Here is a 16,203-nt window from a genome sequence, read left to right as displayed (position 1 = left end):
CAGCAGAAATGAGCAAGTAAATACATTAAAGGAACTATTGCATTAGCTGTTGGATGAGTCATTAAGAATATTAAGCAACCGCTAATGATTATTATTGGTTATTATTTCAGCGCCAAGCAAGCAGCTAGATAAGTACATGTGTCTGGTTACTATATATAATGTTTTATTTAGCCATTCTTGTAATGCAGGTATCTCTACCTGAAAGCCTAGTCAAGTTGTTGACCTTTTTTTTTTTCATGTGCAGTTTGCCAGTTAGCTCTAACAGGGGAAAAAAAAACCCTCTCCATCCAAATTCCCTGGATTACCTTTCTACAGAAGGGGTCTCCAAACTTTTCAGTTTGAGGGCCACATTATATATCTTACAAATATGTATTGGCTAAAAAAAACAAAAAAAATCAGGGACCCATCAGAGTTCCTCCCTTTACATTAGGGACCCCATCAGAATCCCCCCCCCCCCCCCAATCTGCAAACTCCAAAACTTTAGGATACCATCTCAGTCCTTACTGACTCAGTCTGCACATGCCTAGACTTGGAGCTGCCTGTGTTGGCTACAGCTAAAGTGACTAACCTGGGTGCCCCCAACCTGTTAAGACATTTCCAGTGCATTACCTATTGCATCTGTTCCTGTATAGATATTGACCTAACAAGGTAAAGATCTTTGCCCCTCCCAAACATTTTGCCCAACAATACCCTATGGAGGTGGGGTTCCTAAAGTGGCCTGTCCACATTGCGGACCCAGCCGTTTTTTGTCTCAGCCAGACTTGACTGTCCCTGCTGAGGACATCCCGGTTTTCAAAGACCCAGTGGAAAAAAGGCTAGAGGCTCTCTCTAAGGCTAGGTCCACATTTGTGTGGGTGCAGGAGTACATGTAAATTGCACGCATTCCTGCAGCCCCACACAAAATGCGCTGCTTTAAAAAAACGAGTGTGGGTGCCATTATGGCACCCCACACACTGAAAAACATGGTGCGATTTATATTCACATGGCCGTGTTTTGAAATGGGTGCAATGAACTTTTTCATACAGAAAACGTAGGCACAGCAGCCTATTCAAATTAATAAACTGCTGTGCACTTGAAAATGCATCATGCAGAGCCACATATATGTGAAATCTAGGGTAAGACCTTGTTCTCCCTCGCAAGTCCTGCCCTGCAACCTGCTATTGTGACTATATACATATGCCAGATCCTAGAGTTCTAGTCCAAGGTTATGTCCTGGGATCCTGCATCTGTCCTGAAGAATCCTTCTGTCCTCCATCAGCTAGAGCTCTTGCCTGTGGGCCCCACTCTATATTGAGTCAATGGGCAAGCATGGGGGTAGGCAGCTTGGGGCCCTCCAGCTGTTGTGAAACTACATTTCCCATGAGGCATTGTGAGGTTGGCAGTTACAACTACTCCCAGAGGCATGATGGGACTTTTAGTTCTGCAACAGCTGGAGGGCCCCAGGTTGCCTACCCCTGGGTTAGCAGATATTGTTTGGCAAATATTAAAAATAGCACTGCAACAAAACACTGCCTTGGCATATAGTGAGCTCCTCTTAGCAAAAAATGGCTTCAGCTTGGCCTCCTTCCCATGGGAATATCCTCACTAACATGTTTTTTCCAGTAAGGGGTTAATCTTAGAGGCCTCTATGATTAAGCCCCTATTGTGTGAAACGTGCTGGGGGAGGGTTCTCCCTTGGGTAGGAGACCAAGCTGAAGCCTTTTTATTTATTACCAGAAGATTTCACTGTATGCCAAAGCAGTGTGCAGATGGGTACCATTTTATTGTAGTCCTCTGGCTAAGAGGCGAAGAGTACTCAAAAGGCAACACTCCTGAAGCTAAATGGAGTTAATTTGGTTTCTCTCAAGGTCCAAGGCAAAGCCTGGAACTCTGTTCCACTGTAAGTCCTGGATCCCTAAGCGCCTTAATTAAGTGAGCAAGTCCTCCTAACAATGAGGGGACTTCCTCACTTGTCAGATTGCGGGTATAGTCTGTTTATTCATCTGGTCCGAGGACATTTTAGACTTTTTGTTTCAGAAAGTCATATGCATTTGACCCAAAAAAGGAGAGGTTTCTATTCAAACCTGTTTACCATCCTCAAAGCAAAAGTGGCCATCTTTCCCATACTAGATCTAAAAATGTTAAATACTAGAGTACAAAAATTCTGTTGAGATTCCACCTGGTCTGTTATGGTTTCCCTCCATCTGAGAGTTTCTGGCCTCTGTGGACATCAAGGATACCTACATACATATCCTCATCTTTTGGGCACACCAAGGCTTCTTTCATTTCACTGATGCACAACCTTATAGATTTAAAACCCTTAGCTTTTGGCCTGTCCACTGCACTTCAGGCCTTTACCCTGTTATTGTATTGCTTTGCTCTCAGGGCATCCAAATAGTAGATATCTGGACAACCCTCTCTTCTGAAGGAATAGTCAACTCCTGCTCTATCAGCCAAAGACCAATGGACCATGCAGATCTCACAGATCTGGATGGATCCCAAGTCTCAAGAAATCGGCACTGAAAACATTTTTGTTTTAGAATGTCTGGGTCTAGTCCTAGACACGGCCCTGTCCAAGGTTTTCCTGTGGATAAATTTTAGTCTCTCTTCTGCAGTACAGGAGCCACCCGGCCCTCCTTTTTTGCTTGAAGGTCTTGGACCTAATGGTGTTTCATATACCCAATTTCACTCAAGACTGTTGCAGCTTGATATTCTGGTAGTGTGGGACAAGAGGGTACAGTCTCTGGATTGTTCCATATGCCTAACCAGGCTTGTTCTGGCATAGTGTCTCAAAAGTTTGACACGGAAACTGGAAATCCTGCCAATGGTTTGGAAGGTGCTTTTTGCAGATGCCATCTAGCTGGGGAGAAATCTTAGGCACCCTCTAAGTAGAGGGAACTTGGTCATTGGAGGAAGTTCAGCCTGATCAACATTCTGGAACTCAGGGTAAACACAGTTTTCCCTTTTTAATGCTGAACTTCTCATCTGTAAGGTAACTAAACTAGGAATCAGATAACACAATGCCTGTGGCTTATATCAACCATTAGGGAGACGCCAGAAGTCTCACTGCTCAAATAGAATTAGATCAGATTCTGGCTTGGGCAGAACTTCATGTTCTAGCCTTAGCTGCTGTGCAGACTTCCCCAGTTATCAATATCTGGACACTGGAAAATGATCTTTTCCTCCAGAGGTTTTTCAAGACCTCTGTCATAGGTAGGGCATGCCAAATGTGAACTTCCTTGCTTCCAGTTTCAACAAAAAAAACTCAGCAGGTTTGTCTCCAGGTCAAGGGATGCTCTTGCCTTCACAATCTGATTAGGGATACTGTGCTGTCTATCTTTACTCACAAGGTTGCCTTTCTTGTCAATGTCACTTCAAGTTGAGTTTCTGAGTTGGTGACCTTAAAGTGGCTGAAAAGTCTGAATACTTTTTACCTTAATGCATTGTATGCATTAAGGTGAAAAATCTATGCTGCAGATGCCCCCCAGACCCCCTTTTTTTTGTACCTGAGCCCGATCCAGCGATGTGCACAAGGTCAGCAGCTCCAGCCACTGTCTCTCTCCTCATTGGACAATGTACGCAGCAGCGGGCCTCGGGAGCCAGCCCGCATGGATGCCCCCATGGAAAGCCAGGAGCACCGGCGGGCATCCCAGAAGAGGAGGTTTGGGGCTGCTCTGTGCAACACCCTTGCACAAAGCAGGTAAATATAACATGTTTGTTTAAAAAAAAAAAAAAACCTTTACAAACACTTTAACCTGTAAAGAACCCTTACTTGCTACTCAAGGAAAAGGTTGTTTTGAGACCCAGGGACTTTTTTTTCTTAAGGTGGCATTGTTTTACCTTCCTTCTGTTCTGCACCTAAACTTCAAAAAAGGGATTCATAAAAAGATTCCCTGTCCATTGCCTGGATTGTGCTGGTAAAGTTTATCTTTCAGGCACAGCTCCATTTCAACATTGTGACTCTACTTTTCATTCCAGTATCGCTAGATGAATTCAACAAGTTTTTGACCTCAAAGGCAGGTTTTCCTCTATTACTGGTCAAAGTTCACTCCAGTAGATAATTGAGTGCTTCATGGGCTTTTCATGGCATCTGCTTCTCAGATTTGCAAGGCTGCCTGGTCTTCTGCTTACATGTTCTTTAAGTTTTTTATTGGGTGGATGTTCAGGCATCAGCCATTGCCAGCTCCAGTTGTTTGGTTCTTCATTCATTTCTGTTGCGCCACTTCTACTTACCTGTTCGTTTTTGTGGGCCTGTTAGTGTTTTGTTTGCTGTTTTACTCACTATTCAGTTAAACTGCTTTTCTCCTTCTTTAATATACCTGAACGGTTATCCTGTATCCCATAATGTACAACTAAGAAAATAGGATTTTTGAATTGCCATTAAAATTCTTTTCTTGGAGTACATTACAGAACACAGCCCCCTTGTCTCCACCCTTAAAGCCACTCCTACTATTGCTTGCTAATAAATCTAAGGCATGCTTGGAGCCAGAGGGTTTTTTGTGGGTTATTCCTGCAACTTTGTTTTGCCAGTGTCCAAATCTCCAGAAGACGACAGCATCATAACCCTATGTACCGGAGTTCTCATCCTGTTTCCTGTAATGTACTCCAAGAAAATGATTCTGTGATGAGTCAAAATCCTATTTCGTTCTAATGTGCCTTCTTACCTTTTTATATGTTGTGATTCATTCATAGTATATTTTAGTCCATACGAATTGACTTCTTGTTGCATTTACTCTCATTTTCACATATAGCTGTTTGTATTTTGTTGCCTGTGTTTCATATACACACTTGCTTCAGCAGGTGAAATACGAGAAAGTATATCGTTTTATTAAGAACTGACAGTATATTAATCTCCTTGTTTTTTGTTTTTTCAGCTGGAAAATGGTGGTTTCTTGATAGTGGACTTTTAAATATCACCAGTGTATCTTTCGAGGATAGAGGAAAATACACTTGTGTTGCTACCAATGCCCATGGCACTGTAAACAATACAGTTACTCTGAGAGTAATTTTTACCTCTGGTGACATGGGAATCTACTACATGATTGTCTGCCTGGTGGCATTTACCATAGTGATGGTACTAAATATAACAAGATTGTGTATGATGAGCAGTCATTTGAAGAAGACAGAAAAAGCCATTAATGAATTCTTCAGGACAGAAGGTGCAGAGAAATTACAAAAGGCTTTTGAGATTGCAAAAAGAATTCCCATCATCACTTCTGCCAAGACACTCGAGCTTGCCAAAGTCACTCAATTTAAAACAATGGAGTTTGCACGATATATTGAGGAACTGGCCAGAAGTGTTCCTTTACCCCCTCTTATCATGAACTGCAGGATTATAATGGAAGAAATCATGGAGGTTGTTGGCCTGGATGAACCAGGGCATTTATTTGTAAGACAGGGAGCTGTTGGTCAGGAAGTTTGTGATGTGGATGAAGTCTTCACCATCCCTAATGCTTTGCAGCGGAGTGATTCTCCAACAGCTGAGTCAGATGCCTCCTCTGTACATGAGCCCTCTCGGCAAATTGCTATAACAGTGTCTGTACATCCTATGGCCAAGAAACACTGTTTGGATACAGAATCACAGGACAGCATACCATCAAGTGTAAAAGATGACTCCACAACAAGAGCATGTACTCAGACTTCTGAACCAACTGAACCTCCCCCAGATAACCCCACTACGTGTATTATATATGAAAGCCATGTCTAGATAGGACATCTATGCATATCACTAATAGATACTTGGAGCACCTTATAGAGAAGATGTTAACAAATTGCCACCTAGCCTTACTAGAAAAAAAAAAAAATTCCTCCCCAAAATCATTAGCTGGCTCACCTGCAGCTTTGATAAGAGTGGAGTTTTATGGCATTCAATGACATACCACCGGATATACACCTGCACTCTTTTTGTCATATAAGAAAGTTGGTATCACACTAAAAATATAGCTACGGTAGACTCTCTAAATATGTATTTATTATTTTTTTTGTTAACCCACTGGTTTCATTTTTTTTATGTTCTGCCAATGAAATGTCATGATACATTTGTAAATATTGTTTCAGATTGAAATGGCTCTACTGCTGAAGGCTTGCGAATGACAGGGAACATTTGCTTAATGGTATTTCACCTTCAACAAGAAATGGAACTAACCATGTATAAGCTTTCCAAATGCATTAGTAAGCCCAAGGGCCTTGTCATTTGACAATCAGAGTGCTGCTCTTCTATTGTCAAGTGTAAAATCAATATATTTTGTCCTTTAAACAGATTACTGTTTTAGAAAGGTCTGGTTAAGTCATCACAGTTTTGCCAAAAAAAGAACAAGCATCCATTTTTTTTTCTACTGATCATGCTTTGAACTAAGTGGACAATATTGTGTAATGTAGTGCTTTGAGCTGAGCTCCTTGACATGTCAGAAAATGCCAAAGAGGAGGGGATCGTTCTTCCCTATTTACATAAATGCTATATATGAAGGTTAGATTATACTTTCTTAGACACACCCTAAAATCTGTACAGAACTCCCCACATACAGACCTGTTTGCCATCAAACAGGATTTCTCATTGTTATTTATAACTTACAGTTTGGGCATATGCCAGAAGCAGTGTAACTGTGCAGGGAGAGAACAGAATGTTCTTAGACTTTTCTGTTCATCACATCCTAGGCCATATTTATAAATTAGAGTGCCTGAGATTTTAAAGTATTATTAAAGTTCCAGTACAAGCATGTCTTCCTTCTAATTTGAAAATAAAGTGGAAATGTACTCAGTTTTGCAGTCACCTTGCACAGATTGGAGTTGTATGTCTAGAACAGTAGGCAGTCTTCTGATATTCCTTCACAGGATTCTTGCTGGCTTGCCCTTTTAATGCTGTTTACAATCAAACTCTTAGTATTATCAATTTTTACTAATACCTTTTTTTTAATAGCCATTTTTACAGCGGTATACAGGAAAATTAGAGATGACCGTTTTGCAGATCATCATATCCTTAACCACCTCTCATTTCATTAAAGAATACTAAGGTCACTGAGGAGATATTGAAGGCTAGTTGTACTGCTATTTCTGTACTTCTAATTAAAAAGATTAATATGGAGACCTTTGTAGTAGTTGGAGGCAGTGTAAGAAATGGTTATAGTTGCAAGGATGGTAACTTCTCTTCCATTTCATCATCTATACAATGCTGTTTTAATATACACTTTTAAAATATTTCTTTCTTTCTCGTTCATTGAAGTACATATGATTCAGAGACATTCGGGTTATACTGCCACCTAGAGAAGACTTTGGACACTGGCAAAAAAACAGGGACCAGCCTGGTATGACCTCTACCATTCCCAGATTTTTGCTAGAACCCTAAGAGGATGGCCGCCTTTTCACTATTGAGAAAAGTTTTTGTTTTCTTAGCCTTTTTTATACTTTTGTTCAAGACTTAATTTACATGCTGCTGGTCCTTTATGCAGCTAGATTGGTGTATCTTTAGTAATAGCTTTGGAGGCCGGATCTCACTGGACTTGACAATGTTGGGGCCTGCCTGGAATGTGAAATTTGGGCACTGGGCTTGTTAAATTTATTTTCTGTGTACATTCAGCCACAGAGCGATTTCCTGAGTGCTTTCTAGGTCCAGAGCCATAGCAGAGCCTTTGATGTCACCCGGTCCCTAAAGACTTGTCTGATATGCCATGTGGACCAAGCACCAGGAGCTACTTTGTTTCTTTAGAACTCTTTGATGCCATAGTAGTCCCTTTTTTGTTTTTCACAAAAAGGGTTAAAACTCTAAGGAGTTAAGTGTTGCATCACTAGCTGGAGTGGTGCACGTGCACACACTCTGCCTTATTGCAAGAGAAAAATCATTTTAGTCCTTGCTGCCACCTTCAGTGACCTGATCTATTCAGATTATTTATACATCTCCTACTTCAGCAGTCAGTCCATAAGTGATCAAGGTTTATGCTTGTTTTTAGGGCGAAGTTGTTCCCATTTGAGGTGCAATATATTGGACCCCAAACATAAAAGGAGTAGTTCCACCGTATTGGGTCTTCTGGCTCACAGTCCGATAACAATGCTGAGGCAGCCTGCAGTGTTCCCTCTCAAGGGCCTGATACCAACAGCCTAGAAGGTTGTCCCCTACTTGAGTCTTCACATTCCTGAGAGTCCTCCATCGGGTCTGGACCACTTCCAGAGAAATTCACTGCAGTTATGCAAGATTTTATGAGCCAAATTGCAATTTTAATTGTTGACTCTAACCACAGAGGACATAAGCGTACCTTAATATCTTCCCCTGCAGATCATTATTTTATCTGCCTGCAGCTTTAGTGGCCTTTAAACCTTAGTTGCAGAGGCTCTGAAGAAGAGTCTCAAAAATCCTGGCCAGATGAAGTTGTTCTTGAGGAGTCCTAGGCAGCCTCCATAACGTCTAGGCTTAGAGAAACCATTTTGGATCCTATTGATGTTGTGCATTCCAACCTAAACATAGAGGTGCAGCTTTTGGTTTCAGTCTATAATACCTGGGAGGTCCTAAGACTACTAAAACTTCTCCCATGCCCACGCTATTTTTAGGTGTTCTCTACCCCACTGACTGGGGAAAAAAATGTACACCTTTTTAAGTGTTTTGTGGTCCAATACCAGTTTGAAACCTTTATTAAGCAGCGGACTGTTGAAGCAGTTGAACCAGCAGTGTCCAGTCTTAAGCTGGCTATACACTAGTAGAATTTCAAATGAAAATTTGTACAAAAATTTCTCAGAACCTTTCAAATGTTTCATTCAATTTTGTTTTTACTTGATTTTTGGAATAAATTGACTTTACCAAACAAAAAACACACTGCTAGTAATTTGTACATTAGAGAAAAAAGGCCCATGCTGCTCTTTCAAATTTTCTAGTCATCCCTATTGAAAACAACCATCGAATTGACCTCACTAATGATTAGAAAAATTAAAGAACTTTCTTACAATGTTTATAGAGTGAAAAATGTGGAATGAATTCTAGTAGTGTATACCCAGCTTAAATAAACCTCTGAAGATCCCTATAGAGCAGTGGTTCTCAACCTGGGGGTCGAATGATGATTTGCCTGGGTCATTGAATCCTGGGCTGTTACTGATGCCCGCACCGCTCTCCCAGACTTTTTGCGGCTGTTCCTGGAGCCTGTGGCCACCCAGCTGGGCTGTTCCTGGAGCGCACGGCTGCCCACTCTGCCTCTTCGCAGTCGCCCATTCAGTTCAGTGCATGGCTGGGAGCAGAGACTGGAGGTTAACTGGCTGGTGAGGAATGTGAAGTTGGAGGGGCTGGACGTGACCCTATCTCCTGATTTCGGCATGGGTGTCACTGCTACGGGACACCACAAAGTCGGAGACACAGTGAGTAACACTACCTGTGGTTATAGTTGCCATTAAAAATACCCACTAGAGTTCTCAAATCAGCAGATGACCTTGATCAAAAGCACCTAAGTTGGCTGATCAGAACTTCCCCCAGCACTGCCACTCATCCCAACTCCCCGACAACACTACCACTCATGCCATTCCCCCCCCACCCCCCACCAAGGATTAAGAGAAGAAATAAAAATAGAGAATACATGGAAGGGAGAGGAAAGTAGGGGGTGGAACAAAGAAAAAGGGAGAGAAAGAATAAGAACAAGAAAGACGGCTAGAGAGAGGGATGGGGGGGAAAAAAACAAGAAATTAGGATAGAGAGACATAAAAGGGAAAGAGAGAACAAAAAGGGTGGTACATCCTAAAATGTACCAGAAGGGGGTTTAATACTGTATGAGTGGAAGGGACTCAGGGAGCGCTAAATGTCTGTGGGTTAGGGGCGCAAATTACTTGTCTTGCCTTGGCTGCAGACAACCCAAGCTACGAAAATAATTTTGCTGTTAGGGGTCCCCACTATTTGGGAAATTTTATCAAGGGTCACGGCACTAGAGAGGTTGAAAACCACTGCTATAGAGGATGCGCAGGTGTATAAATATCTTATAGATAATAGACTGGAAACACTCTCCAAACCTTATTTTCCTGGTTTGCATCTCAACCTTCCATGGCTGTAATGATCTGTCAAACATTAGGGGAAAAGACTAAAGTCGTGGCAAGTGATCCACATTTAAGTGCAGTACACACTAAGAATATCAGAAGAAAAATTTTGTACGAGGCATGATCGTTTGATTTTCGTATAGTGTGTACACAGCTTTCGATATCCGATTCAGACTTGCCAAACTAAATTTTCAGAAGGCACAAACTCCAAAAATGTTCTTGTATGTGAACAGAACTAAAGATTTTCATTTAATGTGTACTGTTTTTGTATGAGAAAACTTATATACAAAAGACTGCACATGATCAGAAACAATACACAAAAAAAAAAGCTTTTGTCGTACAAGAACTTTCATACAATTGGTATCATCCTCGGTTTTGACTTGCTGTGAAACATTGAGGAAAACCAAACGATCATTCATCTAATTTTCTTATAGTGTGTACTGGGCTTTACCCCACACTTATTCTTTAATTGTGGAACCTGTTTATGGTGACTTCCTTGTACTGCTGTATAGATGAGTTGGTGGATGTCTGCCATCTTGTTCCCTGTATGAGGCTGCTGTCAGCTGACAGCGTGAGGAGAAAAAAAAAAATGATTACCGAACTTTTGTTTACATCATGTGATCAGCTGTCATTGGCTGACAGCTGATCACATGGTAAGGGGCCCGGGATCGGCCCCTTACTCAGATCTGTGATCATCCGAGTCTCCGTGACTCGGTGATCACAGCGCGTGCCCTGCAGGGTGCGCTCAGTGCGCGTGCACAGGGGAGGACGTCCGATGACGGCCTCCCGGAAATTGAGGTCCACGTTGTGGCCATCATTTGGCTATGGCCGGGACCTCAAGTGGTTAAAGAAAAAAACTGTAAACTGCAAAACAGCATTTTAGATTATTTTCAGACAGATTTTTCCTTAGAAAATTTTTGTCTTCAGAATGTTTGATTCTCTAATCCACTAGTGGGATCAACTCGACGTTCGTTTTCGAACAGTGACGGGACCAAAGTGACTGGAAAATTCAAAGGAGCATGATGGAAATCTTTTCTCGATATAACACCTTTTTGGACAGTGTATGTGGTTTTTGTTCAGAAATTACATTTATTTTAAAAGTGAATGTTAGAAGCAAGTTAAATTAAAAAAAAAAAAAAATTACCTGTCGTGGGGTTAGAAAATCTAAAATTAGCCCTTTATAGTACAAAAACAGATAATCACTACTATAAGGGGTTCATTTATACTATGAAAAACTGAAAGTAATAATAAATACACCCAGCAGTAGGATATACAGGGTGTTTGAAGTCAGACCTGAAATACGGGTAAGGTGGAGAGAGATCTTTTATATTAAAGTAGTGCTAAAGGCTGAAACTTTTATTGCATGAATATGAATATTTTAAATATAATGCACGATACTGGTAAACTTCTTTTAACTAATTTTAATGCCTTATATTACCTCCAGTCTATCAGCCTACATCTTCCGTCACAGATGCAGATCTTCCTGCACAGACCCCTTAAAGTGATTTGTAAAAGTGTTTTTTTTTTTGTTTGTTTTTTTTGTTTTGTTTTTTTCTTTAACAACAAACGTGTCATACTTACCTGCTCTGTGTTATGGTTTTGCACAGCGCAGCCCTGATTTCTCCTCTTCTGAGGTCCCCCACCGGTGCTTCTGTGTCCTCCCGCCTTTAGAGCACCCCTATAGCAAGCCGCAAAGTATAGTATAGAGTGTCCCTATAGCAAGGTAAAAAAAAATCTGCCTTTTTAGAATCACTCACTTCTATCTCCTGCCCAAGACTACATGTCCCATGAGGTATTGCACCTCTCTCACATTCACAAGCTTTCAGGCACTTACTGACACTTATGGATCGTGTACTGAGCTGTATGTGTGCTGCACTGTGTATACTGGCAAGTATGAACAGTGTAATGAGCTGTATATTCTGATTTGTAAACAAATAATGGATTCTGTCTGCAGAATAGTTGACAACTATTTTAATAATCGATTTGTAGTCGATTAGTTTCAGAGTAGGCATGTAAAAAGCATTTGCCGTGCATGCCCTTTTAACAGTGAACACCTCTTCTGAGTTGCAGTGGACCTAAATGATGTTACTAGAGGTAAGCGTATTCATCTCATCTATCCCAGCAAAAAAAAAAAAAAAACCTTGGTCTCCAGCTGAGAAAAATCATCCCAAGTCCTCTTTAGACCTCCAGGTCTGTTGCAGCCTCCCTTCATGGAAATATTCTGGCCTCTAAGGATGTCAAGGACATGTACTTGTATTTGCACGGTCCCCTTATTTTCTCTACATCAGTAATTTATTGGCTCTGCTGTTGATCTGCAGCAAATCCAGTTTGTGGCCCTGTCTTTTGGCCTGTGTATTTGACAAGATCCTAGATCCCTTGAGCTATCCTTATGTTCCCAGGGCATCTCCATTGTAGGGTATCAGGATAACCTTCTGTGGAGGGAAGAGTCAGCACATGGACAGTGCACCCTCTCAAACCTAGCAGCATATTTGGTTTTAGACATGCTGCCAGTGGTCACAGGTACACCAGTTCAATTTCTAATATGGCCTTAAAGTGGTACTAAGCCCAGGACCCTGCATTCACTATATCTGGTCTCCCACAGTACACAGAACATGGAAATGCAATTATTTTAGTAAATATAAACTGCTAAATACCTTTTCTCATCAGCAGTTGGTGTAGTCTTGTGACTTCTATTAGTGTCCAGATGAGCACTGGTTAAAGCTTGACGGTTCATTCTACTCTGACTGTCGTATGAGGCTGCATGACCCCTGATCCTCTGTCTGGACAGTGCTGATTGGCCCTGTGCTGATAACATGCTCCCTCCCAAGAAAAGAAAACTATAGCAATACACGCCAAACTGAGCATGTGTAGCTTGCCCCCAAGGCTCTGCATTGTGCTCTGAGGGTTCCTTAAACACCTTCTCCAGCTCTGGCCATGTTTGAAGGGGCCCTCTGTTGAACTGTATTTTTCACAAGTTTCTTGCGGACATTTTGATCTGCCTGATTATTTATACAAATTGAGAACACCATTAAGAACAACCTATGCATGAAGGGCTTCTGATTATGTAAAGAGTAGCAATTTGACCCTTGACTAATACTGTTTTTATCAGACATGCATGGCAGAAGATCTCTCCATAATGATGGGCATACTACATTAACTTATCTCTAGTATACAAGCTGCAAACAGCTCAATATGATAATCCAGAGCAGCTAATTACTGTACTGTATTCAAACAAGTACAAGATGGATTCTGATTGGCTGTTATGTTGCTATTCAAACTTTACTCATCACAGTTCTAGTTATTAAGTCACCAGTCATCATTTTACCATATTCAACTGACCAGCAGTCCAAAAAAAAATCTCTTTAAAATGTATGACCATGCTCTGAAGCCTCATAAGGGGACTTGGTTCATGCCCAGATTTTGATGAATGTCACAATTTTGGCTGTGGATTTATACGTAAGCACAGTACGCATTTCCCACCGTTGGCTTTAGTATATTACATAAACAAGATTAAGGTTATATAAATGGAGCACCTTACTAAAACTGAGATGACAAATGTTGATTGAAAACAGGTTCTGAAAAATGTCAGGAGCCTGCAATTTTTTTAGGTCAAGGAAAGTGAATATTGTCCTGCAACTCTTTGACATAAAGACCACATACATATAAGGTGGAGAAAAAAAAGGGGGGTTTGCCCATAACAGCCAGTCAGATTTTGGCTAATTTTTTTTTAATACAACTTATGCAATTCTATTCCTTGGCAACAACTCCACTTTTTTTTTATTGACATTTATAATTGAGGCCATAAAGGAAACCTGTCATGACAAAATATTCAGGCACCTTCTTTAAAAATGCTAGCTGTCAAATGCTGTTCTATTGATCTGGGCAAGTAAACAGATCAGACAAATCAGAATAAAATTAGAAGTTCTTATCTGCATACTTGTAGGTTAGGCACCAAAAATATTGAGGTCAGAGACTATATTGACAATTAGCATTTTTCAAGGATGGAAGCCTCTGTTTTATTTTTCACATCAGTTTCCTTTAAGTGTTTCAGCGGGGTTCTGTAATTTCTGTATAATGCTGAGGATATATCTTAAGGAGAGAAACCACAGACCTCTAGTGCTTTTACCAATGTAAGATTAAAATGTAATTGTACCAAAAGGTTAGAAATGTTATAGTTGTTAATGATCCATTATGGCAGGCCATACATTTTGTACTTTTTGTTCTAAATCTAAAAATTTGCATTTAGCCAGAAATAAATCAAATTTTTTCACTTGCATATAAATGTTTTTTTATCTGACTGTATGTCAATGTCACCATCCTTCTGTATTGGCAAACACTACATTGACTGACCAAATAGCCATTATTTCTGTGCAATGACAGGCATGGAACTATGTGTGTTTGTGAAACCTTGTACTTAATTTTTGTTCCTATCTCTGATATGTAATAGCTGTGAAGCTGTTAAGGAATCGAAACACATTAAACTAACAAAAGAAATATGATTGTCTATTTGTTTGCTTTTCGAAAGCCTGTTTTAGAAGACAGAGGTTATAAAGAAGCACTGACCCATCTGCAGTTGTCATTTCTGTTTCTTGGCATAAAATATTTTGTTCATACTTCAGTTTCCACAGGCAATGCACCTTAAAGGTGACTCTACAGTATGTATGAGTGGTAGAAACTGTCTCATGGCAGAAGTTGGGCAGCTCCAGGCAAAACAAAAAATGGCAATAAAAATGTAAACATCCAATGTATTTTTAAAAGAACAACTTGGACTAAAATGTTTTACGTCTTTGGTTAACACAAAGGTCTTCTCAATTTCTGAGTACCCTTCCCTGGTACCCTAGTAGTAATCAAAGCCTAATTGTACTGGGTTGCCAACAGCGTTACCAGGGGAAGGCTTGTTGTTAATATGATGTAATACTACTGGTTGATATAAGGTTATCAGTTACAAGTGTGATATAACTTTACTGTTGGGATGTAGTGTTGCCAGAGGGATAATACTGTATGTTTTAGGCCACTGATAGTGCATCAAGGAAGTATACAGTGCTTCACTTTTTCAACATTTTGTTACAGCCCTATTCCAAAATGAAATAAATTCATTATTTTCCTCAAAATTCTACAAACAATACCCATAATGACAAAGTGAAAGAAGTTTGTTTGAAATCCTTTTTGTAAATGTATTAAAAATAAAAACAAGAAAAAAATCACATGTACATAAGTATTCACAGCCTTTGCTATGACACTCTAAATTGAGCTCAGGTGCATCCTGTTTCCACTGATCATACTTTAGGTGTTTCTACAACTTAATTGGCATCCACCTGTGGTAAATTCAGTTGATTTGGACGTGATTTGGAAATGGACACACCTGTCTATATGAGGTCCCAAAGTTAACAGTGAATGTCAGAGTACAAACCAAGCCATGAAGTCCAAGGAATTGTCTGTTGACCTCCGAGACAGGATTGCATCAAGCCGCAGCTCTGGGGAAGGATGCAGAAACATTTCTGCAGCGTTAAAGGTCCCAATGAGCACAGTGGTGGCCTTCATCATTCGAAAATGGAAGAAGTTTGGAACCACCAGGACTTTTCCTAGAGCGGGCTGCCCGGCCAAACTGTGCTATCGGGGAAGAAGGGCCTTAGGGAGGTGACCAAAAACCGATGGTCACTCTGACAGTGCTCCAGCGTTTGGTGGAGTGCTGCAGAGATGTTCTCCTCAATCAGGCCTGTATGGTAGAGTGGCTAGATGGGAGCCACTCCTCAGTAAAAGGCACATAACAGCCCATCTGCAGTTTGCCAAAAGGCACCTAAAGGACTTTCGGACCATGAGAAACAAAATTCTCTGGTCTGATGAAACAAAGATTAAACTCTTTGGCCTGAATGGCAAGCATCATGTCTGAAGGAAACCAGGCATCACTCATCACCTGGCCAATGCCATCCCTACAGTGAAGTATGGTGGTGGCAGCATCATGCTGTGGGGATTTTTTTCAGTGGCAGGAACTGGGAGACTACTCAGGATCGAGGGAAAGATGAATGCAGCAATAAAGAGACATCCTTAATGAAAACCTGCTTCAGAGCACTCTGGGACGAAGGTTCATCTTCCTACAGGACAACGACCTCAAGCACACAGCCAAGATAACAAAGGAGTGGCTACAGGACAACTCTGTGAATGTCCTTGAGTGGCATAGCCAGAGTCCAGACTTGAACCCTATTGAACATCTCCGGAGAGATCTGA

At 40.9% G+C, this 16,203-nt stretch overlaps 1 protein-coding gene across 2 annotated transcripts in view; it reads left to right on the top strand.

Annotated features, from left to right (window-relative positions):
- Positions 1 to 14,472, top strand: part of MFAP3L (microfibril associated protein 3 like) — a 108,292-nt gene extending 93,820 nt beyond the window's left edge. For both annotated transcript variants that reach the window (XM_073606361.1, XM_073606352.1), the window contains one exon: positions 4,854 to 14,472. In XM_073606361.1, coding sequence (XP_073462462.1) covers positions 4,854 to 5,686 — 833 coding nt within the window. In that variant the 3' untranslated portion in view covers positions 5,687 to 14,472. The remainder of the gene's footprint in view (positions 1 to 4,853) is intronic.
- Positions 14,473 to 16,203: the final 1,731 nt, after the last annotated feature.

This window comes from Aquarana catesbeiana, linkage group LG01 (genome assembly GCF_042186555.1).
Source record: "Aquarana catesbeiana isolate 2022-GZ linkage group LG01, ASM4218655v1, whole genome shotgun sequence".
Taxonomy (NCBI): Eukaryota; Metazoa; Chordata; class Amphibia; order Anura; family Ranidae; genus Aquarana; species Aquarana catesbeiana.
Note: the sequence above shows the minus strand (reverse complement) of the source record. Positions and strands in the feature narration are given on the sequence as shown.